Source organism: Talpa occidentalis, unplaced genomic scaffold (assembly GCF_014898055.3).
Source record: "Talpa occidentalis isolate TD23 unplaced genomic scaffold, MPIMG_talOcc4v2.1 talOcc4.9, whole genome shotgun sequence".
Taxonomy (NCBI): domain Eukaryota; kingdom Metazoa; phylum Chordata; class Mammalia; order Eulipotyphla; family Talpidae; genus Talpa; species Talpa occidentalis.
Window position 1 is genome coordinate 19,870,197 of NW_023605305.1, and position 23,244 is coordinate 19,893,440.

Here is a 23,244-nt window from a genome sequence, read left to right on the forward strand (position 1 = left end):
TCTTTGTCGATGATGATTGTCTTCTGTAGAAAAGTCCAAATAACTCACAAAGTATTACAAGAGAGTCATTATACACAAAAATCAAAGTATAAACACTAATTGCATTTCTAAACACCATTGAGAAACAGGTAGCAAAAGAAAAGTTTAAAAGATATGATTTATAGCAGCAACAACAAATGTAAGATATTGAGGAGTAAATATATTAAGAATTTTACAAGATCTATAATGGAAAAATAACTCATACAGCTTATTGAAAGCCATTAGAGAAGTCCTAAGTGGTGGAGAGTCTGACTGGAAGACTCAGAATCCCAAAGTTATTAGGTCTTCCCCAATTGAGCTGTACTTTTGCTATAATTAAAATAAAGATTCCAGCAGTTTATTTTGTGGATCTTGGCAAAATCCACATAAAACATATAAGAGAGCAAAGGGCAATTTACAGGGAAAAAAAATACAAGGGAAACACGCATGTGAGTAGATGTCCACGGCAGGGAACACGGCAGAGAAATCTCAGGGCAATAATTTTGAGTGAAATTAAGAAAATATACACCATGATTATATTTAAATGAAGTCCAAATGTTGGCATGCTAAGCAATGTCTTTTTAGGGAGAGACTCTTACACTCAACTCTAAAGACAGCAGATGATGAAGAGCATAATAACATAATGGTTACCCAAGGGACAGGGAAAGGAATGGGATCATGAGGGACACTCATCACTAAGGTAACTGATGTTTTTAAAGCTGGCTACATAGATGTTTTCTGTATTGATATTCTGTATCTCTTCCATTTTATAAAAAAAAAATGTGCTTTTTATCTATTTGGTATTTAGTAAGAACAACTTTTTGGGCCTCCCTGGTGGTGCAGGGGTTAAAGACACAGCAATATCAAGCTATCACCAGCCACTGTGGCCTGAGTTCGATTCCCAGCCAGGGAGCTACCCACACGGCGCAGCAGACCTCTTCTGTCTCACCTGCTGCTCCCCTCAGCAATGTGTTTCAGTAGATCCACCTGTTCTGCTCCCAACTGTCTCTGGTGAATCCTCTCACTCCCATACCTCTGGCTTACACCCTAGTTCTTGTATGCATAAATAAATCTTTTTTTTTTTTTTAAAAAAAGAACAATTTTTAAGAATTGCCTACAGTCTACCACAACCAAGTCCTGTGCAGAGTAACTGTCCCCAACCGGCCTGCCCAGAGGATGCCTCCCCCAACCCCCCCACCCAAGAGCCTTACCTTGGAGGGGTTGAGTGCCGTGATGATCCACACACAGTGCGCATTGTTGTCATACTGAATGGGGAAATTGGGGGAGGTAATGATGCCCGAGGGACCTCGAAGGTGGGCATCGCACATACGGGCTGCAGAGAGGACATGAAAGACAAATCTTTTAGTTTCCACGAGGTCCAGTTTCCTCTCGACCTCCCACTCCAGCCCAGGGAAGTCTGAGGTCCGTGTACTCCCACTCTCAGAGGTAGCCTTCTGCTTCCTGTTTCTACCCCCCATAGTTCTCAGCAGGGACTTTCAAAGGGGAGTTCCTGGAGCCCCATTTGCCTTGACTTGCTACTCTGTAGGCAATGAAGAACCTCCATGGCTTAGCACCCCTCCCTGCATAGGCTGACCCCCTGTAATGAGCAGCTCATCCCCACCAAGAAAGAGTGGACTAGTGTCACTCATGTTGACCTAAAGCAAGCTGGACCCAGGCACTGTGGACCTACTAAGCAGAGCACCTTTGCTCTGCTGGCCTGTCTATTTCCCACTGTCTCAGGCCTCCTGAAGCAGAGCTCAGGATATCCTTGTCCAAGCCATCCCATCAGGACTCAGGATGTCTACACTAAAAGACTCAGCCAAGGTCCCTGGCTCATCCCAGTGCCAGGGACCCAGACTGATCTCAGTGCCAACTAGGCACTTCCCAAATCCTTCCCACACTCAGCACAGGCCTGAGACAGGCTTCTGACTAGAAACATAAAGATTCAAGGTGAATTAGAAGAAGTGCTCTACTCAAGTAGATATAAAGTGTTATCAATCACCGCTTAATCTAATTAAGCTCTTTAAAATAGCTTCTAAACTAATTAGATTAAGTAGTGATTGATAACAGTTAAGGTACTACATTGTACCTAGGTGTTTGCTTTCTTTTAAAAACGTGTTCTTTAGTTCTCGCCACTTCATTCCTCAATGTTAGCGCTCAGCTATTTTAATAAAGAGTTCTATGAGCCTGTTCTGTCGCTGCCCACATGGCAATTTATCCTAATTGTAGGCAAAGTGCCTAACAGTAAAGAAACAGGGAGCAAACGCAACAAGCCTAAGCATATAAAATGAAAGTGGTGTCAAACCTGGTTTCCTCTGATGGGCAGGATATCCTAGAGGTCCTCTCGGTGTTTGGACAGGGTTGTGATAAACCTGTCCCAGGAAACCCTTCCTACGAGGGTCTGGGAAGCAGGTGCCACAGCTCCTGGACATAATCAATCTCTTCTCATTTCATGCGCTCTTTCCACACTTGCTCATTCCAACATGTATTGAGCGCCTGTTATGGCTCGGGCAGAGTATGGGAGAGAAAAATGCCTAAGACACAATCCCTCTTCTGGGCAGGACCACTGACAAGTGGAGGAAATGGGTATCAAAGTAGGAGCAGCCAAGCCTCTGGGGCAGACAGGGGCCACCAGGCCAGAACTGCTCCTTCTTCTCTATAGCACCTGCTGTGAGGAGCGCCCTCTGGGGGTTCACCCCAGTTTCACACCGAAGAGGAAGGCTCAGGCTGTGGGGTTTACCAGCTTGGTTCTAAATCCATTTGCTGGTTGTGTAAGCTCAGGTAAGTAGAAACCCTCTCTGGTTCTACTTCATCATCTGTCACGTCCCCCAGGCCTGCTGAGGATGAAGTTATGTGAGATAATGGATGTGAAGACTACTCAGGACCTGGGGCACCATCAAGACTCAACAAAAGGGAGCCAAGAGTGCCAGACCCCCAATGCCATGTTCATTCCTTTTCACTCTGCCCCAGATTTCTATCAAGGCCAAAGAATGCTTTCCTATCTTCCCTAAAGTCTCTTTACATAGGATTTTCCCTCCATACCCATGCTTGAGACTGATAATACTTCTGAACACATCAGAGTAAGACAGTCTAAACAAGACCCTGACCCCAGCCCACCCATGCCAAGACCACCATGGATTCAGACTCCTAGCCCTGCAGGGGGGTCCCTATTAATTCCTTTTAGCACTGCATTACATCTCTTCTGGAAAGTCAGGTTTTGTTGCCAAAAGCCCTGAGCTTCAGACTCAATTTATCCTGCACTTGTTTCCAAGAATTAGATGGTATTTTCAGTCTGTTGAAACATGTTGAAGGTAATTAGAGGGAACAGGTCAAAAAGGCATTTACCACTTTAACGGTTTAGAGGGGTTTAATTAAAATACTGCAATCTGGAGATAGGTAGTATGGAGTGCTTTAAACTAGATAGCTACTTGTTTCCCCTGCTGTCTGGGTAAGGTCAGGGGGTCTGCGGACAGACAGACTTCCTCCTGAGCAGCCAACCCCTGGGATCTGTCAACAGATGGACAGCTTACTGCTGCAACCCACACAAGCTGGCAAAATGGTAGGAGCTCAGACAACATCTGAATAAATGAATAAACATGTTTATGTTTTTTGATTCGCCTTTTTCCATCAAGGGCTCTGCGGTTAGCTTTCAGGAGAGACTCCTCTAAGACCTTCTATGTCTAAACTCTGCAGCCACTCCTGTTCTTCCTCTGGTCATCACTGTACATACAAAGGGAGACAGTATCCCAGGGGATCTTAGGGAGACACCACTAGCACCCATAGGCAGTTCTGGCACCAAAACACCTTGGTACCCAGAAGGGAACTGCCCCAGATGCAATTGCCTCTGGTTTCCTCCCTTCTCCCCAAATCTTGTTCCCACTCTGTGTCATGCTGCTTTTCTGGCTTCTCTTACTACTGGTCTCTGCCTACACCCTTCCCAGTCCCTGGATCCACCTCCCTAGTGCCAATTCTGAGACAAACAAAACTGACATATAGCTGCAATGGCTTTCAGAACCTCCTACTCCTGAGGAAGCCTGTCTGCCCTTCCTGGGCCACTGCTATCTCTCCCCAGCACTCTGCAGTGCGGAACTTTCTTCTACCTTCCAGTATTTCTTTTCAAAAACATTTGTTGGACTCCTGGAAGAAGTCTTTTTTGACCTTCATCTAGATCTCACTCCACTGACACCCACAGTTTCTCACTCCCTCTCAGCTCCCTGTTGTCTTTTCTGTCCTGACCCAACTCAGACCCCATGGTCTACCACTATGATCATTTTTTTGCAAATCCATCCAAGTGCCTTGCTCCTCTTATTTTCATCAGTTTCCTGACATCAATTATAGATGAACCCCTCCACCTACATGATCCAGACCTGCCCCTCTACAGCTGAGCTTTGCTGGGGGAAAATCACATGAGTTGGAAGATTGACATCACTATAAATTCATGATGACTCACCTCCCCAAATCCTAGATCTTGCACAGCAACTCTGCCATTTCACTCTATTAACCTCACTCTCATGCCCTGCTTGAAGACCCTTCCTTGTATGCTGTCCACATGTCCCTCAGTCCTTCACCCTCCTCCCTGGCCTCCCCTTACTCTTTATTAATGACCTTTCTTCAGACTTTGTGGATGAATCAGGACATCCAGCAGCCACCCTCTCTCTCTCATCGCCCAAATCTGCAATCCTGTCTGCTCAAGTGCTTATCTTCTTCCCTTCTGTTCCAAGAGAGGAATGACTCCTTTCCACCCTTTAGAGACCAACTGCTTCTATTGAGATCTGGTGCCCCTGCCCAAGGTTAACCATGTCCACACCCAGAATCCACTGTTGTGAAATCCAGAAGATCTGTGAGCTCTTAAGTTCCATCATCCCATTCCTGTCCCTGTCCCTAAGCTACTCAGGAGTGACTTTGGCCTCAGTGCCCCTGCAGTCCTATTTGTAGGCTCCCCAGCTCTCTGACTCCGTCATTTCCCCCATCTATCAGTACCCTCCTTCACCTTTTTTTTACTACCTCGTCTGGAGCTCAAGATCCTCACCACTAATTCCTTTTACACTCTCATATCTGCCTTTGATCAATTCTACCACCTACTTTCTATTCCTAAACCTAGGTGCAAGGGGCTCATCTGATACCACCACAGATTTATGGTTTGTCATCCTCATTGAAGTTTTGACCCAGTCAGTTTCTTGCTCATCTCTGTTCAGTATCATTAGGCAATTTCAAATACTTGCCACCTAGTTGAGGCACTTAACCCCAGTGGCTGCTTTCCACTCTTTGTTGGGCTTGACTTTCTGGAGTGGCTGAACCTGCTAACCCTTCTCTCTTTATGAAACTCACAGTGGCTTCCATGATGCCTTTGACTGTTCTCCTACTTCTTTGACTGAGCTTTTTAGCTTCCTTCTTGTCCATTAACCCCTTCAAAGTAGTTGTTTAAATTTGGGTAAAGTGCATCTAGGAGGTCTATGTACATTTCCCGCAAATTTCTGAGTTTACAATTCAATCAAAATAGAAGTTACCCAAAAGAGGGGAAGGGGGGTTGTTCTATGTGGTTCCTTCCAATACATTGACTCCAAAGGGTGTCCAGGTGCAATTTTCAAGTAGAAGTAGGAGAGAGCCTTTGGAAACAGGGTTGGAATCCCAGCTCAACTGATTAGCTTTGTGTCCTTGGGCAAGTTGGCTGACCGCTCCATACTTGAGCTAGATATAAAAATATGGATATTGCCACTCTCCTCATAAGAAATTATGAAAAATGTTTTCTACAAATATAAGTGCCTTAATAAATGGGAGCTTTATTATTAGCACATACAGGTAAGGGACTCAGGGAGCAGTGGGCATGTGCCTCACCTATGGAGGAGGAAGAGGGGGCAGGGAGGGAGGAGAGGGGGAGAGGGGGAAAAGAGTGAAAACAGAAACTTGGACAACATTGGTATTGGGGGACAAGCCCAGGAAGTCAACCTAGTGAAGGTCACCAAGAAGGAAGACAGTCACCTATAATTTTCATGGCATTTGATTGAGCTGGCTTGGGCCTTATTCCCTACATTTTACTTCTATTCTATGAGAATCAGGGAGAAGATGAAGAGTCATTTGGTCATTTGTCCTGTGCAGTAGAGTGTGTTCATGACAACGATGGAGCTTGGACTCAGCTCTCTGAGTCTGGTGTTCTGCCTGTAACCATATACATTTATATATGTAATAATAAGATATTATATTATTTTATGTTATATATAACCATATACATATATATTTATATATCACACATATTATGTGAAATAGTGGGTTACTCCACAAAGGACAAAGGAAGATAATGTAGTGTATGCTGTGGCTTTCTGGTGATTATCTACTCTGTGATTTAGTCACTGCATCTCACCTGGGGCTGGGGACTCTGTCCCTGTGCTCTGTCAACAACAATTTGCAGTGACGGGAAACCAGGTCGCCTGGTCTCTTGGTAGTCAATTTGCTCCTCTTCGCTTTATCAGTGGTTTACAAACCACTTAGGGTTTTTTGGGGATGACGTAAGGATTGCTGAGAATGGTGGTGGTGAGGCAACTCCAAACACCTTGCCTCTACTTCAACATGAGATGGTCCACTTGTATTTCTTTTATTTATGGTACTTCTGCAAAAGCTTATTTTTAAATATTGGGCTCTCTAAGTAAAATAAGTCAAAGCCCTAAATCCTGCCCTCCCACTATCTGGGACTGTATAGAATTAGAGTAACAGTGTTCTGTGTTGCCCTCAGTCCCCTTTGGATGATCAAACTTTACAGGGAGTCAATTAGAAGCTTATTTCTTCTGGTGGGAGGCAGAGAAGAGAAAGGCCTGCGAATACCTAATTTCAAAATCCAGAATGAGCCACAGTCCCATATTGTTCATTCATTTCAATCACTGATTCATTCAGGTCGTTCTCAAACATTTGTCGAGAACCTATTATTTGCCAAGCCCCATGTTTTAGTAGAATTAATTGTGTGGAAAATGAATATTTAAAATCAAATCATATTTTAAATGCATTAGAGGAAAAATAATACCAGTCTGTATGGTTGTGAATTCTTTTTAGAATGTGATCTTCTGGTAATCTGCTTATTAGCATGCAGCTACCTTGGAATTCAGATAGGCCCATCCCTTCTTTTTTACTTAAAGTGGGGTTCACTTAAACTCTCCTAAAAAGACCATAATTAGAATGACAGTTCTAATTTAAAAAAATAAGAGGTTTTTTAAAAGAAAATCTTCAAGACTGCTATAGGAAAAGGACCCTTGAATCTATTAATCTCAGCCTCTGGTTTTCAGGGAAGCCAAGGACAGAGCCTCCAGTCCAAAGCCAGGAGCCTTTGGCTCTTCCTCACAATGACCAGGAGGAAGATGGAGGAGGGAGCCTTAGCAGGGGGTGAGCCTGCTGGACCCTCTGCCACTGTGGGGACTGACCACTTTCTAGAAAATGGCTTGTTCAAATTTCTCCACCGCTTCTAGGCAGAGGAGGTTTTGTTTTCCCAGTTCACAGATGAGGGCCCTGTGGCTAAAAAAAAAAAAAAAAAAAAGATGAAGGAATCCGCCCATGGCCAGCAAGCTAATAGGTGACAGAGTTGTGATCTAGATCAAAGTCTGTGTTGCCTCCCAGACTGCACATTTGTGATCCAATTGGACAAGACAGTGAGGGAACAGGCTTCTAAAAGAACTTGCAGCCACCGGAGGCCAGGGAAACTGAATCCTGACAGGGCTCAGAGGCTTACACCAGATGTGTGTACATGAGCCTTGCAGACATACCGGGATCATTTCTAGACCAGCCCACTGCCTTAGCTAGTCCTCGGTGTAATGCCATAAAGTATTGTTCTATAACCACTGCGTTTTAACAGGAAGAAAAAGAGACTCAGAGAGGTGAAGACACCAGCCCAAGAACACCTAGCTAAAACGTGCTGATGCTTGGATTTGAACTCCGGTCTGCCTAGCTGTCTTCTGCGATTCTCCTCCCTCCCTCTTCCCAGTGGCAGAGGATGGCATGAGAGTGATGTGAAAAAGTGTAGTCCAATGCTTAGTCAGAAGTGTGCAGGGAACTCAAGTGCAAGTGTGTCCCAGCACTGAGCATGAATGGGTCACACACCTGTCTGGGGGAGAAGATGAGCATATTACTTGACTATGAACATCCTTCTAAAACACCAGTCCAGCCTTGCCCTGGGCATATACATGTCAATAACCAGCATTACCAAGAGAAAACCCACACTCCAGTGATAAAGGCCTGGGGACAGATCAGACCCATTCAGTGCCTAAAGCCAAGATATTATTCTGGATCCCTAAAAGGAATTTCAAGATTCCTTGTAGACTGGCAAAGGATCCCTTGGCCCTCAGATTTGAAAATTCTGTGCCTCAGCTGGTGTCTTGGCCCCCAGGAATTCAAGGGGAACCTACTGTATGGCCGGCTTTGTTCTAAGTAAGGGGCAAAATGGGAGTTCTTGCTTTGTAGAACATATACTGTAGTATAATGGTATTATTTTCTGGCACTTCCCAACTCATAAATGTTTCCATAACCACAGTTCCATTTGACCTTCCTATTAACACAAGATGGGTGAGGTAGGTACCATTATCTGCATTTATAGGTAAGAAAATAAACACAGGGAAAATAGGTGATTTGTCAAATTGCCCAAGGCTAGCTCATAGCAAAGCTAAGACTTATACCTAAAAAAATATTAGCAAAATGATATCTTTGGAAATGTCTAAAATCATTAGCAATGCATATACATTATTAATTGTAGATCATGGTCACCTTAAAGTTGAGTGAGAATGAAGAATTCTAAGACTTATTAGAAAGATATTTTTATGACCCTCTTCCAGATGGCTTATCAACACATTAAAAAAAAAGCATGGATTTCAACTCCAACTTGTCCCTTCCTCAGTGTGGTAAAGATCTAAGTTCTTTTTCCTGGATCCCTTACTCTATGAATTTCATCTTGATGCATACGCTTGGAGAGAGGTAAAGACTCTCCTTCTTAAACCGGAGGGATCCAAAATGTATTTAGGATACATATATTGGGTCATGTACCTTCTCTTCCAGCAAGGTACTCCAAAGAGCAGCTGTGGGCTTTGTGTATAAACTCCAGGGTGACAGTTCACTCTTGTAGTAAGAGCTGAGACCCGGTCAGGTGCATGAACACTGGGAAAAGAGAGACTCACACAGAGGTGAGTTTCCAAGGGTGCCTTCCTGGGTGGGGCCAGAGCTACTCTATCACAGAAGTAGCTGCTGTCCTGCTCCAGGGAAGAAATACCCTCTGGCCAGCTCTTTTAAGATCATCTGGGCAATGTGAGCTTGACCAGCCCTGCTGGGTCCATGTGTTTCCTGGGAATGTAGGTGGCAGGGCCCTTGAGAACATGATGCCCAGGTGTGGGGTTAGAAGAATCGCACAGAGAAGCCCTTTGAGACCACAGTTCTCATTTCTTCTGCCTCGCTACGAACATTCTTCCTTAAGTGACGGGTCTTTTTATTGCCAAGTATGTGGAAATGGGCACTGAGGCAGAGTGATGGATAGATCAGTAATAATGGAGGGATTTAAAATGACATACAAGGTGACTGCCCTTCCTTCTCAAGGTGTAGTTGTGATATCTTTGCAAAGAACAAGCAAGTGGCTCACATGGGGCAACCTGATTTTACTGTAAGGTCCACACAGGCAGGGGCCATGTCTTTCTTCCCCACCTCTGGATCGCCTAAGCTTAGTGCAGTCCTTGAGACAAAGCCAGTGCTAAATACCCATGGTAAGCTAACTAGCAAATGAACACAGAACCCGGGGCCTGGGGAACAGTGAGAGTGGAGTGAGCCAGTCTTGATGAGAGCCTGGCTGCAGGCTGTAGGAGCTGGGCTCTGTCCTCCATGCCCAGCCAAATCCTGTGGCCGGCTTCCCTTTCCCGGGGCACCCTCACCTCGGCAGACTGGCCTGTGGTCACTCCAGGCCGCAAACATGTCGCTCACTTTCATACAGGTGATCCGCTTGGACCCTTGCAGGTCGTAGCCCTCGTTGCAGGTGAACTGGACGCTGGAGCCTAACCTGGGAGACAAGGTGTGTCTGTGAGCTCGATCCCTGGGCCTGCCAGACCCTGTCAAGTCATCCCTGCTTCCACAAAGAAGTGCTACCTAGAAGTTTATTTCTCCTCTGGTCCTTCATCTCTGCTCTACAATTTTATCACCTAAATCTCCATGGGAAGAAACATCTGCTCTTCCTCTTCTTTATTTGGACCATTTAACGGTTTCAGGATTGAGTTAAAAGGTGACTTTGTGAGCAAAACAGCAATCCTCAGAGATAAGTATCAATTAGGACAGCTAAGAGTGGGTGGATGATACCCATAAACTTTAATGAAAATGGGGGATTATGGGAAGATGCCTTGATAGTTAGAAACACTGCAAAATGCACCAACTCAGGGCCCTGTGGTCTCCTAGATTATCAGAGGCATGAGCTTGGCTGCTGGCATGTGGTCACGTCATTACTCATGACGGTCACTGGGATGCCTGGGGGTGGAGGCAGTCCTTTGTGCCCTGGATATAGGCTTGCTGGGTAGCACTGGCTGTCTGTAGCCCTCCCCTCCCCCTTGAGGCATGGGTCCTTCTCCCAGGACTGGACCAGGAGAGAATGTCAAAGGCCATAGAGCTCTTTTCCAGAAAGCAGCTGTTCCTGTGCCCACTCTAGCCTCTCCAGTCTATGTCTAGGAAGATCAGGGCCCCTCTGCCCCCAACCATGCCCTCCCACCCTTCCTGTGATCCAAGTTCCCAAACAGATCTTACCTGAAATCCGAGCCTAGTCTTTTGCCCCTTTCAGGTATGCCAGGGTCTGGACACATATTATGCCCTTGGGACACACCAACCTGAGTTACTACAAGGCAAAAAACAGCACATACAGAGATGGAGAATCACAGGAAGGCACCAGTCGGGGCCCTGCCTCAGGGTGGGAGGTGGATGTGGAGACAGAATGAGGCCTGGCTCCCCTGGGGCCATATGGCTGGCGGGCTCGAGTTTCCTGAGTGTACAGGTGGGAGCTGCTTTTGACAAATTCCTCTGTGAGCAAAGTCCAAGTGAAATTCATCAAGAGCACATGGGTTCAGGTAGGCACCCCAAACCAACGACCGCCCCTTCCATCAACCCACACCAGCACCATAGGTGGATGGTCCGCAGCCCTTGTGACCTCCCCACTCTGCACCTTGGATTTGGGGTGGTGACTCTAGATGAGATGAGCCCCCCAACCTCAGCCCCAAATGGAGAAATGACTCAAAGAAAGTTAAATAAAAGGTGGATGCGTGATCAGAAACAGTAAAGAATGTAAGAGAAAGAGGCAGTCTGAAGGACAAAGTAGGGATGTTAGGTCCAATGTGGATATTTCTGCTGAGAAACCTCTTCCCATCAGACACTTTTAAATACAGAGTTAACAGTAACCAGAGCATCCCCTGCCCAATGCCACCCACCAGCAGCATCAAGCAGGATGGCACCTGCCATGGTTCTGGCAGCTGGCGAGACACTCACACTTGCCAATACCTCCTGTTTACAAATCCAAGTTCACAGTCATCTTGGCTACCGGAGAAGTTTCAACAGGGGCGGCGGAGGCACACAAAGTTAGTTTTCTTCTGTCCCCAGCGGAGAGGATGGAGACCCTCTGCTCCTGCCTATCCACTGTCTACAATTCTCATGAGAATGGAACCCCCACAGAAACCTCTAGACAAAGGATGATGGGGAGTCTGCAGTGGCATTTCCTGAGCTGGCCCACTGCACTCCGGTCCCATTCAACATCCCACAGTGTAACATGTTCCCTCAACCACTCTGCCCCTCACTCACTCAGCCACTCACTCACTCATTCCTGCACGTGGGTACACGACAAGCATTAACTGAGCACCTACAGTATACAAAAGTCCTCTTTGGGACACCATGGGAGAGGCCAATGTCAGATGTCAGGTAACACCACTACCCTAATGGAGTTCTTGGTTGAGTAAAGAGATGAAACATGGGAGCAAACTTCTCCTTATGAGGAGGTGAAGAAAGACGCAGCTATTGGAGGACCTGACTCATATTGCAGAGAGAAGTATGAAAGGCTGCCTGGAGGTGGTGGCAATATAACATGGGTTTTCTGAGATAGTTGTATACATGATGACAGAGGAATGGCATTTCGGAGACACAGGTAGGCGCAAGGGAGAAAGGTGGGCACATGGAAACACTGTGGGGGTTGCCCAGCATGGCCAGAATAGGGGGAAGGAAGACTATGAGTGACATGGAAGAGTGGAAGGGGAGGTTTCAGAGGTCAGACTTTTAAAGGGCTTGTGTCTGATCCTGAAGGCCGTGGGGAGCCACTGAAGAGTTCTACACGGGAGACGAGCATGGTCAGATCTGGATTGCTTAAGGGAAGGCTGGTTACTCAGAGACGAATTGGGAAGCTTTGTGATCATTCAGGTCAAGGACAGCAAGAGCTTGGTAGTGAGGATGGACATGAAGTGGTGGGAATGGACTTGGCAAAGAAAGAATCGCTAAGACCCATGGAAGACGGGCGTGTGGGGAAAGGAAACAGGGGATTTCCTGGTCTGGGGCCCTGCAAAGAAGCAGGTGGTCTGAAGGAAGCTGGGAAATGGGGGCTCATTTTAGACTCACTGAGTCTGAAGCTAGGTAGACACAGTTCACACCTCCAGGTGTACCCTAGGGTGTGGCTGGCCAAGACAGACTGCACACTTCAGCCAGACACTGGGTATCCTCGAGGTTTGTGCAATAAGCACAAGACCTCTGGGGTAGCCTCCCTTTTTCCAAAATTCCATAGTACCAAGTTAAAGCCAGCCACTCTGCTGGATACCCACCCCCTACCCCACGCCGTGCCTTGCCAAACTGCTACCTGCAAAGCCTTCACGTCACAGACTTAGCAACGTAACCATTCCCTCTAGCCAGGCTCCTCCAGGCTGGACAAGCTGGAAGTGCTGGCACCCAAAGCAGAGCAAACCCCTCCTCCTTGGAGCCTCAAGGTTTTTCAGGTGATGGGAAGGAAAGAGATAACGGGGTCCAGGATACCTGGGCATGGGGTGGGAAAGAGAGGAGGCTCTTGTCTCAGAAGGTGAAGAGGCAGTGCTGAGCTGTGCTGTGGCTCGTCTGTGGGCAAGGCTGCCCTGCACTTCTGAGCTAGACGCCCACCCACTTTAGACCCTGCCTACGGACCCCCACACCACACCCAAGCCCCTATCCACGCCTCCTGGGAGGCACATAGCCGCCTGGTAGCATGTTAAGCATGTACAGCTGTTTCCCGCCCCTCCTCCTGCCTGCTCTCTCGGCACTGACGCCGCCCAGCAAGCAGACAGAGCAGAAGACTGACGGATGAGGTTGTGGCTGCACCAGGGAGGAGACACCATGGCAAAGAACCACGTCGCCCAGGGAAGCCCCAGCTCCTGACATACGGAGCAAACCCCGAGGCTCCCCTTTAATAAGCCAGCCCAGAACAAGGCTCGGGTGCCAGGCAGCCAGCTCAAGGCCCAGCAGTGAGCGCTCACACCCTGCCGGCACCCTCTTCTCTGGGGAGGACTGAGCAGGCCCACGCGGACTTCAAGTCACCCCCAGAAATAAATCCCGCCGAGTAGTTTACTGTCTGAGTGATGGCGACAGGAGACGTTTCCCCTTGCTTTTTTTGATTCCAGTCTCCCCTGCCTGTTCAAAACCAGCTGCTTGTGTCGGCGGCATTAATTTGCTGTTAGCTAGAGGGAAGAAAAGGGAGGTGAAGGTGATCCCCAATCCCACCCCACAAAGGTCTCTGTGGTGGGAAGAAGCCACAGCAGGCTCCACAAGGCAGTGCCTTCTACCCAGCGACACGGACGGCACGTGTGTGGGTGACTTGGACCCACGGCCCGGGCCCCAGGCTACCTGTGCTCTGTCTGGTGAAGGCAATGAGGGGGGTCTCCAGGAGATGTAAGCAGGTCCTGTCCTCCCTAAACTGACAACTGTCTGCCGAGGCTCCTGGTAGACAATAGGCCAGAAATGAGCAGACACTGGGGAGTGGCCTGCCAGGTGGTTTGACTTGTCACTCGCCCCTCTGAGGAAATCTTGGAACACAGATGGTGGCTTGTTGGAGACAGACACCTTTTTTTTTTTCAAAGAGCTTTTGCATTATTTCATTAGAATAGAGTTTCTTCATCATTCTGAAGGAGTTCTGGGCACTTCTGAGGAGCTAGTGAAAACCAGGGATCCCCTTCTGCCCAAAATGCACCCACAATATCACATGTGATTTTTTTCACCAGTTCACAGAACTCCTGAAGCCCTAGGTCAAGAAAGCAATGCTTCAACAGTGGAGGTAAGGCTTGGCATCCCTCATCTACAGGGGTGGGAACTGAGATGCCAGTGCCAGGGTAACACGGTTACCTAAGGACACACCTGGGACAAAAACTTGCTCTCGCAAATCAGGGCCACTTTGGTAAAGGTTGCCTCTGGCTTCCAAGAAAACTCTGTGATTAAATATGGCCGCCTCAGATCACATGGTCCCCGGGGCACCAGCCTAACCATCAACTTGCCTGCGCCCTGGCCCCTCATCGAGCTCAGAAGCAGGGCCTCCTGGCTGCCCCCTGGCGTCCAGCCCCCTCAGCGGGGCTGACCAGAGATGTGGTCCCCAGAGACAGAGGATGATATCTGTCTCCCATCAGAGCACTTGAAAGAGCACAGAGAAGCCCAACCAGGCTCAGTTCGGCCAGGGCCCCAGGACCAAAGCACCTCTCCCCCACCCTGCTCTCCCCACACAGCAGAGAGCTTGGAACCACCGATGGCCTTTCTGTCCTTCCCAGTAAGTACTTCTAGCACCCAAGAGAAGCACAGGGAGCTGAGAAGATGAAAGGGAAGGGTCAGGAGGGAGGAGGAACAGAGAGAGGGGAAAGCATCAAGGGGGCATGAGAAACATAAGGGCAAAGGAAGGGAGGGAGAAGGTAAACCAGAGGTTGGGCCAAGGAAGGCTCAACCTCTAGAAAGAAAAGGGAGGTTTCTTTGGGAAAAAAAAAAATCTCTGCTTTCAACTCCAGCCTTCTGGGGTGACCCAGAACCTTCCCACCCTCCTCCTAATGTTCTAGCTCAAAAACCCCTTAGCACAGGCCCTGGTCAGGCGTTTCTGGGACTACATTCCACCCCATTCCCCAGCATTGGACATCCCCCTTTACATCATCCAACACCAGTAATAGGAACGTGTTCCCATAGGCATAACCTTCCCCGTGCCCAAGCAGGGCACCCCAGCATTGCCCCCTTGGCTGGAGAGCCAGGATCCCCACTCTCTAGCCTGCTCTCTGCCCAGCCAGGCCCAGGGACCCTGGCAGAGGGCACTCAGCATTTCCGTCTCTCTCCTCCCCAATCTTGGCTGGGTGCTGGAATTGGGGCCACACAGCCTCCAAGAGCCCAATGGCAGGTGACCGACTCCCAGCCAAGGAGTCAGAGAAAGGACTGTCTTAGCAGGTGGAAGTGATTCAAAAGGAAAAATGAAGAGAGAAATGTAGCAGGAATGACTCCCTGGGCTGCCATTAGAATGGGACGTGAGGGAGACAGAGGAGAAAGGAGGGCAGTGGGAGAGGACGAGGGAGTGGCAAAGGACAGGCCCTGGGCTGCTCACTGGCCCCTAGGTCAGCACTTCCACATGCAGAACCTGGGGCGCAGGGCAGCAGGATTGAGGGGATATCATTCCAGCATCATCTGGCTTTCCCTTGGTCACAACCCCGCGGGTCTGACCACAAGCAAGAGCCCAGCCAGCAGGCAGGTGGGCGGACACTTACACACAGATGTCTTCTGGCTGTTGTCTTTGCTGGGCATCAGCTTCACACCTCGAGACTTCAACTCAATCTGCTTCTTGACTAGAGAGGAGGTAAGAGGAAAATCGGTTTGAGTTGTCTGTGACTGAGGAAGTCCCTCTAGAATCACCCCTCCTATGGCTTGAGACATTTATGGTGAGTCAAAGTCTTAGAGCTGCTCTGGGCCAGGTCACACTCAAATGCCAAGGGTAGCATTTGAGTGCAGCAGGGATTCACCCGTGTGAATCAAGCTAGCAAGGCTGGCTCTCTGGAGGAGATGGATCAGGTGAGCAACGCATGTGAAATCCTTTAGCCGGCCCTTGGCAATCCTGTCCCCAGATTCAACCCTGCCCAATACTAAACCAGCCCTGACCAGGTCTGTTCAACTGGATTCTGCCCTTATTGTCACTCTCCCTGTATTCACACTCTTTGCAATGTGACACTAGTTCTTCCCTTGGAGGAGGTAGAGTACACGTCTTCATCCCTTGGCTTTGGCCATATGGCTTCCATTGGTCATTGGCATTCTGGAGGCCTTGACAGGACCAAAAGCTTGCAAAGTGCCCACCAGATTAGACTTGCTCTCTCACATCTCTGCCTTCACTGGGAGAAGACATGGTTGGTTCCAGGGGATGAGAGGTACATGGAGCAGAGCAATCAGCACAGTCAAGCCCAGTCTACATGGGCCAATCTCTCGTAGGCTTGGGAAGCTGGGTGCTGAAGGCCATGTGGATGGTGACCTGATGGATTGAACTAAGTTTTCATTCTATCACCAAGACCAAATCTCTTATCTTTCTAATATAGTAGATAACACACTAAGTGATATTTGTCAACCTACATTGCAATATAAGCTCCATTAAGGCAGGAGTTTCATCTGTTTTGTTCATTGCTGTGTCCTCGGTGCCTAGATTAGCATCTGGCACCTAGTGGGCCCTCAAGAACCACTTCATGTGGTCCTTATACTTTCAACCCTCTTGATAGATATGAAATTAAGGTTCAAGGTGGTTTAAATAACTTGCTGTGGGTCCCACAGCCAGGAAATTGTACTGTAGTGCTCTTGGCTGAACCTGAGCATCTTTTCTTGTGATGTGTCCCCAAAGCAATCCCAGGGGTAGTCAACTTTCACCCCCAGCTCATCTCCTGAAAACTAGGTGCCTTCTCCGCTTTGGAGGTAACATGTAAATCCCAGAGCGAAAGCCCACAGCTCTCAGGTGTGTGAGAAGGCCCTCTCCCAGCACTGCCCAGCCCTCACTACCTACATCAGGGCCTCTCCAAGGAATTGTCCCCTGGCAAACTGCTGTCTCAGCTGAATGCCTGATACAATTCAGTTACTATCACAGAGATGCCACTTCCCAACGTGCATTCAAACTCTTTTTATAAATGTGCATTACTCTCCATGTGTATCCAGCAGGAAAATTTCCAATGAACACTAACGTGGACCCATTATCAAACAGAGGGTGTTAGTAGAGAAACATGCATTATTCAAGCCTAGCTAATACGGTGTGGCAGGGGAGAACATTCTCTGACTCGACCATGCCTAAGAGAACAGCAGCGGTCCCAGTTCTTTGGGGACAATGCCAGCTCCTTTCCCCGATGGCCCAACACTGAGATGGGGGTGTGCATGGGGGCCTCTATGACCCAGTGTGGCCCAGTGGAGGTCAGCTATGCAGAGAACATCTGGCCAAGAAGGAGGAGGTGAGGTACGAGTCTTTCAACCCCCTACTTTCAGGTTCCAGTGTCCCCTGGAGGAAGGGAGACCACTAGGAAAGGGGCCATGCACCATGTAAGCCATTCCCAGAGGCAGGAAAGGTGGCTTGGGGTCTCCTAGTAGCTCTAAAGGAGGTCATGAGATGCATGGGGCAGGTGATGAGAGCCTTTCTTCCTCTCTTCTCAAGGTTATATGAAAGAAAATCTCTTCCTTCCCTTTCTCTCTTGAGGCTCCTGAAGGGATCCTTCAGATTTCTATGTCCAGTCTTCCTACTCAGTGCTCCCCAAAAGGACTGTCTAACTTAGTCAAGGCTTAAAATTCACTGGGCCACTTTCAGTGGCGGATGACCTCACTCTGTCTCCCAAGTAGGAACTCTGTTCTTTCTCAATTCCTGCCTGCTACTTATCACAGTTTGGAGTTTATGGCGATAAAAAGGACTAGAAAGGAAGGAACTTGGAAAACTAGAGGGGGATCCTTATTTACATGTAGACTTTGTGACCATTTATTTCTCTGAGCTGGATATGAGGGGTGGGGTTTTGCCACCATCCTTGGACATCACAGGTTAGCCTGCTGGGAAATGAGGGGGCTGCAGCTCAGAGGGCGGGGCTGCCCATTCCTGCAACACTATCTCTTAAGGAAGAGCTTCCAGACCTAGCCCCCTCGGGCCTGGGCTCTAGGGAGGTGGAGGCTGCAGGTGGCCCGTGGCTGGGGCTGATGAGCAGGTAGGTGTCCTGGCTGTGGGAGTAAGTTTTGGAAAAGGCCACATCACCAGGTACATTTGCATCAAGAAAACCCTTCCAGGTGCCAGGGGCCCCCGTTTTTGAGCCATCCTAGGGAAGTTCTCACACCCTGAATTACATGCAGTTCATTTGTCTTTTAAGCAATTGGACCAAGTGGGTGATGATGGATCATGGAACACAAAATGCCCAGGGAAATCAGCCATGAAATGAGCTCACTGGAGAGCTAGCTCAACAGACCAGGGCAGATCTGGGTGCAGAAGGTCAAAGTCCAAGGTCCCGTCTCCCTTGCAACTTCATAGTGCCCAGAGCCAACCGGAAGTGAAGAACCTGGAGAATTTCTGTGTTGTTCTCATTTACACACAGTCAGCCATTCATGGAGTGCCCAGGGGCCTCTGGACTCTGAGGATTCTGTAGCCATCAGAGCAGTGGAGATAAAATGGAGCCTGGGCTGAGTCCATGATTGCACCACCATGGGATGCACATCCCCTCATGTGCTGGTCCAGCTACACTCAGGCGCACACCCAGTGCATATATGCATGCAGACATATCCACACACACATGCACATTCATGCCTACAACAAGCACACCCACAAGAACACGTTTGTGTACTTGGTTCATATGGCTACAAATACTCAAGAGATAAAATATAATTCACATTTATAAGTGTGGTTGCAGTGTACATGAACAAAGTCAGGACTCCCAGGAGAAGCGTGTGGCTTTAACTGGTTGATGGAAATCTTACTAGTTACAGTCATCTCCTCTGAATGATAATGACTACAGGAGACTGCCAGACTGCTCCATTCATCCTTTATATTCTGGTTAATTACCAAACATTTCCCTGCTGCTGTAAAGGTTAGCGGGACATACAGTACACATTTAGCTAGAAGAATCTGGCAATACAAATGCTTCTCTAGTCTACAGCATGAGTTATGGGGCTGAGCCAGCAGGAGACAAGGGCCTGTTGGGGAACAGAAGGAGAAGGAGGCCTAACCTATGTCCAAAGCTCAGGGAATAAAGAAGTAAATGGAGTTTGTGGCTTCTCTCATTCCCAGTGGACTCAACCCACAAGGGTGAACCTTCCCTTTAACCTTGACCACTCCTGGTCCCTGCACTTGGCTGTCCAACTGGCTGGATCCTCCCTTCTCCCCACGCCCTTGCCAACTTCAGTTGGTCTAACTTCAGGAAATTTCTCCACTGTGGACCCTTCTTTCAACCTTCTGAGCCACTCCTGACCTAAAGTCATCCACGTTTGCTTGGATTTTGTTCACTGATTCCCTCTCTAGTGAGAGAATGCTGGGAAAGGGTGATCTTCTATGACATGAAAACTGATTGCCTCTTTCCCACTGGAAACTCTGCCCTTCCATGTCAGAGTGGGTCTGCTTCGCTGATTGGCCACAGCCCCGAAGAAATGTTGTGATTACTCACAGCCCTCTTGGCTAGTCAAAGCTGGTGGCCAGTACACTGCCTGCTCCCCTCACTCAGGTTTATGCCAAAGATGTGCAATTCAGGGGACCTGTGATGACCCCTGAAGAGATGACTTGATTTGCCACAATTTCTGCAAGACTTAATGCTTCAAGGTGCTGCCCATCTAGCAGGTGCGGAAGTGCACCAAAGGGAGCCAAAGGGAAGAGCGGTGATTACTGAACAGAGCGGGGGAGCCTCAAAGTAACAAGAGATGAGGTGTCTCTCTCCAGGTCGGTTGACTTAAAGGGTAAATGTGAAGCTGTGGCATGGGACTTGAGCAGGGTGCTGCTGACACACAGATGTGTGGCGAGGGTGGCTGGCACACTTGATGGCCACAGAAGATGTGGAAAAGGCTGGCACGGGCATCAATCCCAGGGAAATCAGGAAAGGTGTGATGGTGCTTGTTAACGCTACAATTGCTGGACTTAGGGACCTGTGACGACCCCTGAAGAGATGGCTTGATTTGACACAATTTCTGCAAATGGAGACAGAGAAATCAGCAACCTCACTTCTGATGTCATTACAAAGGCCATCAGAAGGATGAATGTACAATCGAAGGCACAGACTTGGACCCAGATTACATATCTTTCTAGTTGAATAATACTTCAGAAGTTCAGAAAAGGATACTTGTGATTTCCAGGATCTGGTCCATTGTATCTGCTCTTGAACATGCCAATCCCCGTGGAAAGCCTCTGATTATAATTGCTGAAGATGCCCTCAGGGCACTCACCTAGAAGAGGCTCAAGGTTAGCTTTCAGGCTAGGGCAGCTCAAGCTCCAGGATTAGGTCTCACAGGAAGAACCAACAAACTGTTGCTAATGATGGTGTTGGGACTGGAAAAGAGAGCTGGGTTCTAAATCCTAAAGATATTCTGCTTCATGACTGGAGAGGTCATTGTGATCACAGATGATGCCATGTTCTTGCAAGGAAAAGGTGTAGGATTTAAATTGAGAAACACATTGAAGAAATCATGGCTCACTTAGATGTCACTGTTAGCGACTGTGAATAAGAAACACTAAATAAACATCTGTTGGAATATCAGATGGCAAAGCTGAGCCCAGGATTGCTGGGGCAAGGGATGGGGAAGAGAATGAAAAGAGTGCCAGAGGCAATGGATGCTGGATGAGCTGCTGTGGACAAAAAGGTCCTCTGGGTGAGGTGCATGATGCAGCCCAGGCTTGGCTTCCTCACTCTGGCAAATGAAGAGTAAAACATTAATACATAAATCATTAAAAGAATACTCAAAATCCTGGCGATGACCACTGCAAAGAATGCAGGTGTTGAAGGACTATTGGTCATTGAGCCATTGATGCAACATTCCTTAGAAGTTGGTTATGCCCTATGCTGGGTGATTTTTTTTGAGATGCCAGAAACAAGAATCATCAACCAACTGAGGCTGTCAGAAGTGCTGTGTTGGCTGCTGCCATGTGGCTTTCCGGTTAACCACAGCAAAACTTGTACTTACTGGAATTCCTAAAGAAAAGAAGCACCCTGGCATGGGAACGGGAGGCAGTCTAGAATAGTGCTGTGCCTTTATTAATGGGGTGAGAAATGGTCTTCCCTGACAACTTCAGCAGAGCCAGTTGGAGAAAATAACTGGAAAAAAGATGTTTAAGGGAATCACCATGACCATCCATAGAGCTTTCAGTAGCCTTTGCGATGCTGTTCTCTCGTTCTCTGGAATGTCCTTTCTCCTCTTCTTTGCTTCTATGCCTCTCCTTGGTCAAGGCCTCATTCAAATGTTATCTCCTCTCTGTGGCTGTTGTACTATCTCAGGCAGAAGTGATCATCCTCTCAAGACTTCAAGCAGATTACTGCAGTCATGTCCTGTCCTCTAACTCTTCACCCCATGGATAATGGGGTGCATCCTGTGAGTGATACAGCACCAGGCATATGGAAGAGTCCCTATAATAGTAGTAGAGGGCAGGATGAATGACTCACTTGACTCACTTTTGGAAGAACATGTGATTTGAATTCATTTCATGGCCAAAGGACTGGTCACCTGAGACCTGGTGAGGTGAAGGGTGCCATGTCTTGTGTGTGTTCACTTTTCACTCCAGGCTCTCTCTTGACTGAACTCAGAAGCTTGCCTTGTGGACACCTGTCCTCTGGGCTTTCCCTGGGCCCTTTAGCAACAACCCTGCAATTTGTGCAAAGGCCCCTGAGGCCCTGAACATGGAAATGAGGCTGGCAAGAGTTTGGCAGCTCATTGGGCCACCAAGAATAGGACAAGTGTCAGAGCTTGGGCCAGGGATGCCAGAGGCACTTTTGCTCTGGTCTGAGACTGCAGAACCATCACAAGCAAGAGCACACAAGTTCATGTGGAAAACAGAAGCTTTAGCTTGTTACTATAAAAAGCCTCCAGCATCTCAGGAAATGCAAATTGTTCTCAAATGGAAAAGTTTATTCTGCAGACAATTGAGGTTCAGTGCAGAGTTTTAGAAGGCAGAGGAGCCAATGGCTTTCCCTCTGAAATATGTCCCATCTCCTGGTCACCAGTGATGCCCAGAGAACAGCGCAAGTCAGTGACAGGGATGGCAGGGTCGGGCTAGGATTTGGCTAGAGAAAGGGGCAGGCACTTGGTGCAGACTCCATCTCCTTCCCCCATCCCCTCTAACTCTGAAATCTATGTGGTTGTGTGTCCAGTGTGGTTTACCATGAAAGATTTCTTCTTATCTGTTTCATCCTCTCCATCCCACTGCTTCTGTCTAACTCTGGATCTCATACCCTAATTCTCAGACTCCTAACTGTCCCCTGTCGCCCCTTTTCATTCTACAGCAAAGTTTTCTTTAAATGGAAAATGTGGCCGCATCTCCCCTCTTCCTAAAAACTGACTACTTCTCATCAGCCACAGGACCAAGCCCAGCTTCACTGCAGTTTTCACAAGGTACATCCACCTTAATTTCCAGCCTCAGGACTCAGCACCCTCACTGCTTACCTTTGCTCTAGACTGCAGACTTTGCTCTAAGTCTGTAAATGTTTTCTGTAAAAGGCCTGCGAGTAAATATATTAGTTGTGGGCCATCTGTCTCGGTGGCAAACTGCTCAACTCTGCCCTGGTAGCACTAAAGCAGCCAGAGACAACCCGTAAATGAATGAATATAGCTGTGTGCCCATAAACCTTTATTTATAGACACTGCAATTTGAATTTCATGCAATTTTCATGTATCATGAAATATTCTTCTTTTGGTTTTTTTATTCAACCATTTAAAAATGTAAAACCCTTTTTCAGCACGAGAGCTGTGCAGAAACAGGCTGCTGCCCCTCTCTGCTGCAGACACACAGAGACGCCTGTGCTTCCTTAGACTGTGCATGCTCATGCTTTCTTGCCTTCCCTCTACCTGGGATGTTTCTTGTGATTGTCTGTCTGGCATCTTTTGGAGACCCACGTTTAAGTCACTCTCACTTTTTTGTGGCTTTCCCTAAATGGCTCCGCAAAACTAATTGCTCTTTTATCTCTGGTCCTGGAACCCTTCACAGGCCTCAATTATAGTGCTTATCAGGCTGTACAGAAGTTATAGATTTCTGTCCTCTCCTCTCTTTAACCCGTTCTCCTTGAGAGCAGAGATGGGCTAACACGTCTATCT

General features: G+C 47.9%; 1 protein-coding gene across 1 annotated transcript in view; it reads right to left on the reverse strand.

Moving 5' to 3' along the window:
* CSMD2 (CUB and Sushi multiple domains 2) overlaps nt 1-23,244 on the reverse strand; it is a 512,752-nt gene that overhangs the window by 223,327 nt on the left and 266,181 nt on the right. Inside the window, exons 7-10 of the mRNA XM_037499127.1 lie at nt 15,735-15,812; nt 10,762-10,849; nt 9,906-10,030; nt 1,230-1,351 (exon numbers count right to left, since the gene is read on the reverse strand). Coding sequence (XP_037355024.1) covers nt 1,230-1,351; nt 9,906-10,030; nt 10,762-10,849; nt 15,735-15,812 — 413 coding nt within the window. The remainder of the gene's footprint in view (nt 1-1,229; nt 1,352-9,905; nt 10,031-10,761; nt 10,850-15,734; nt 15,813-23,244) is intronic.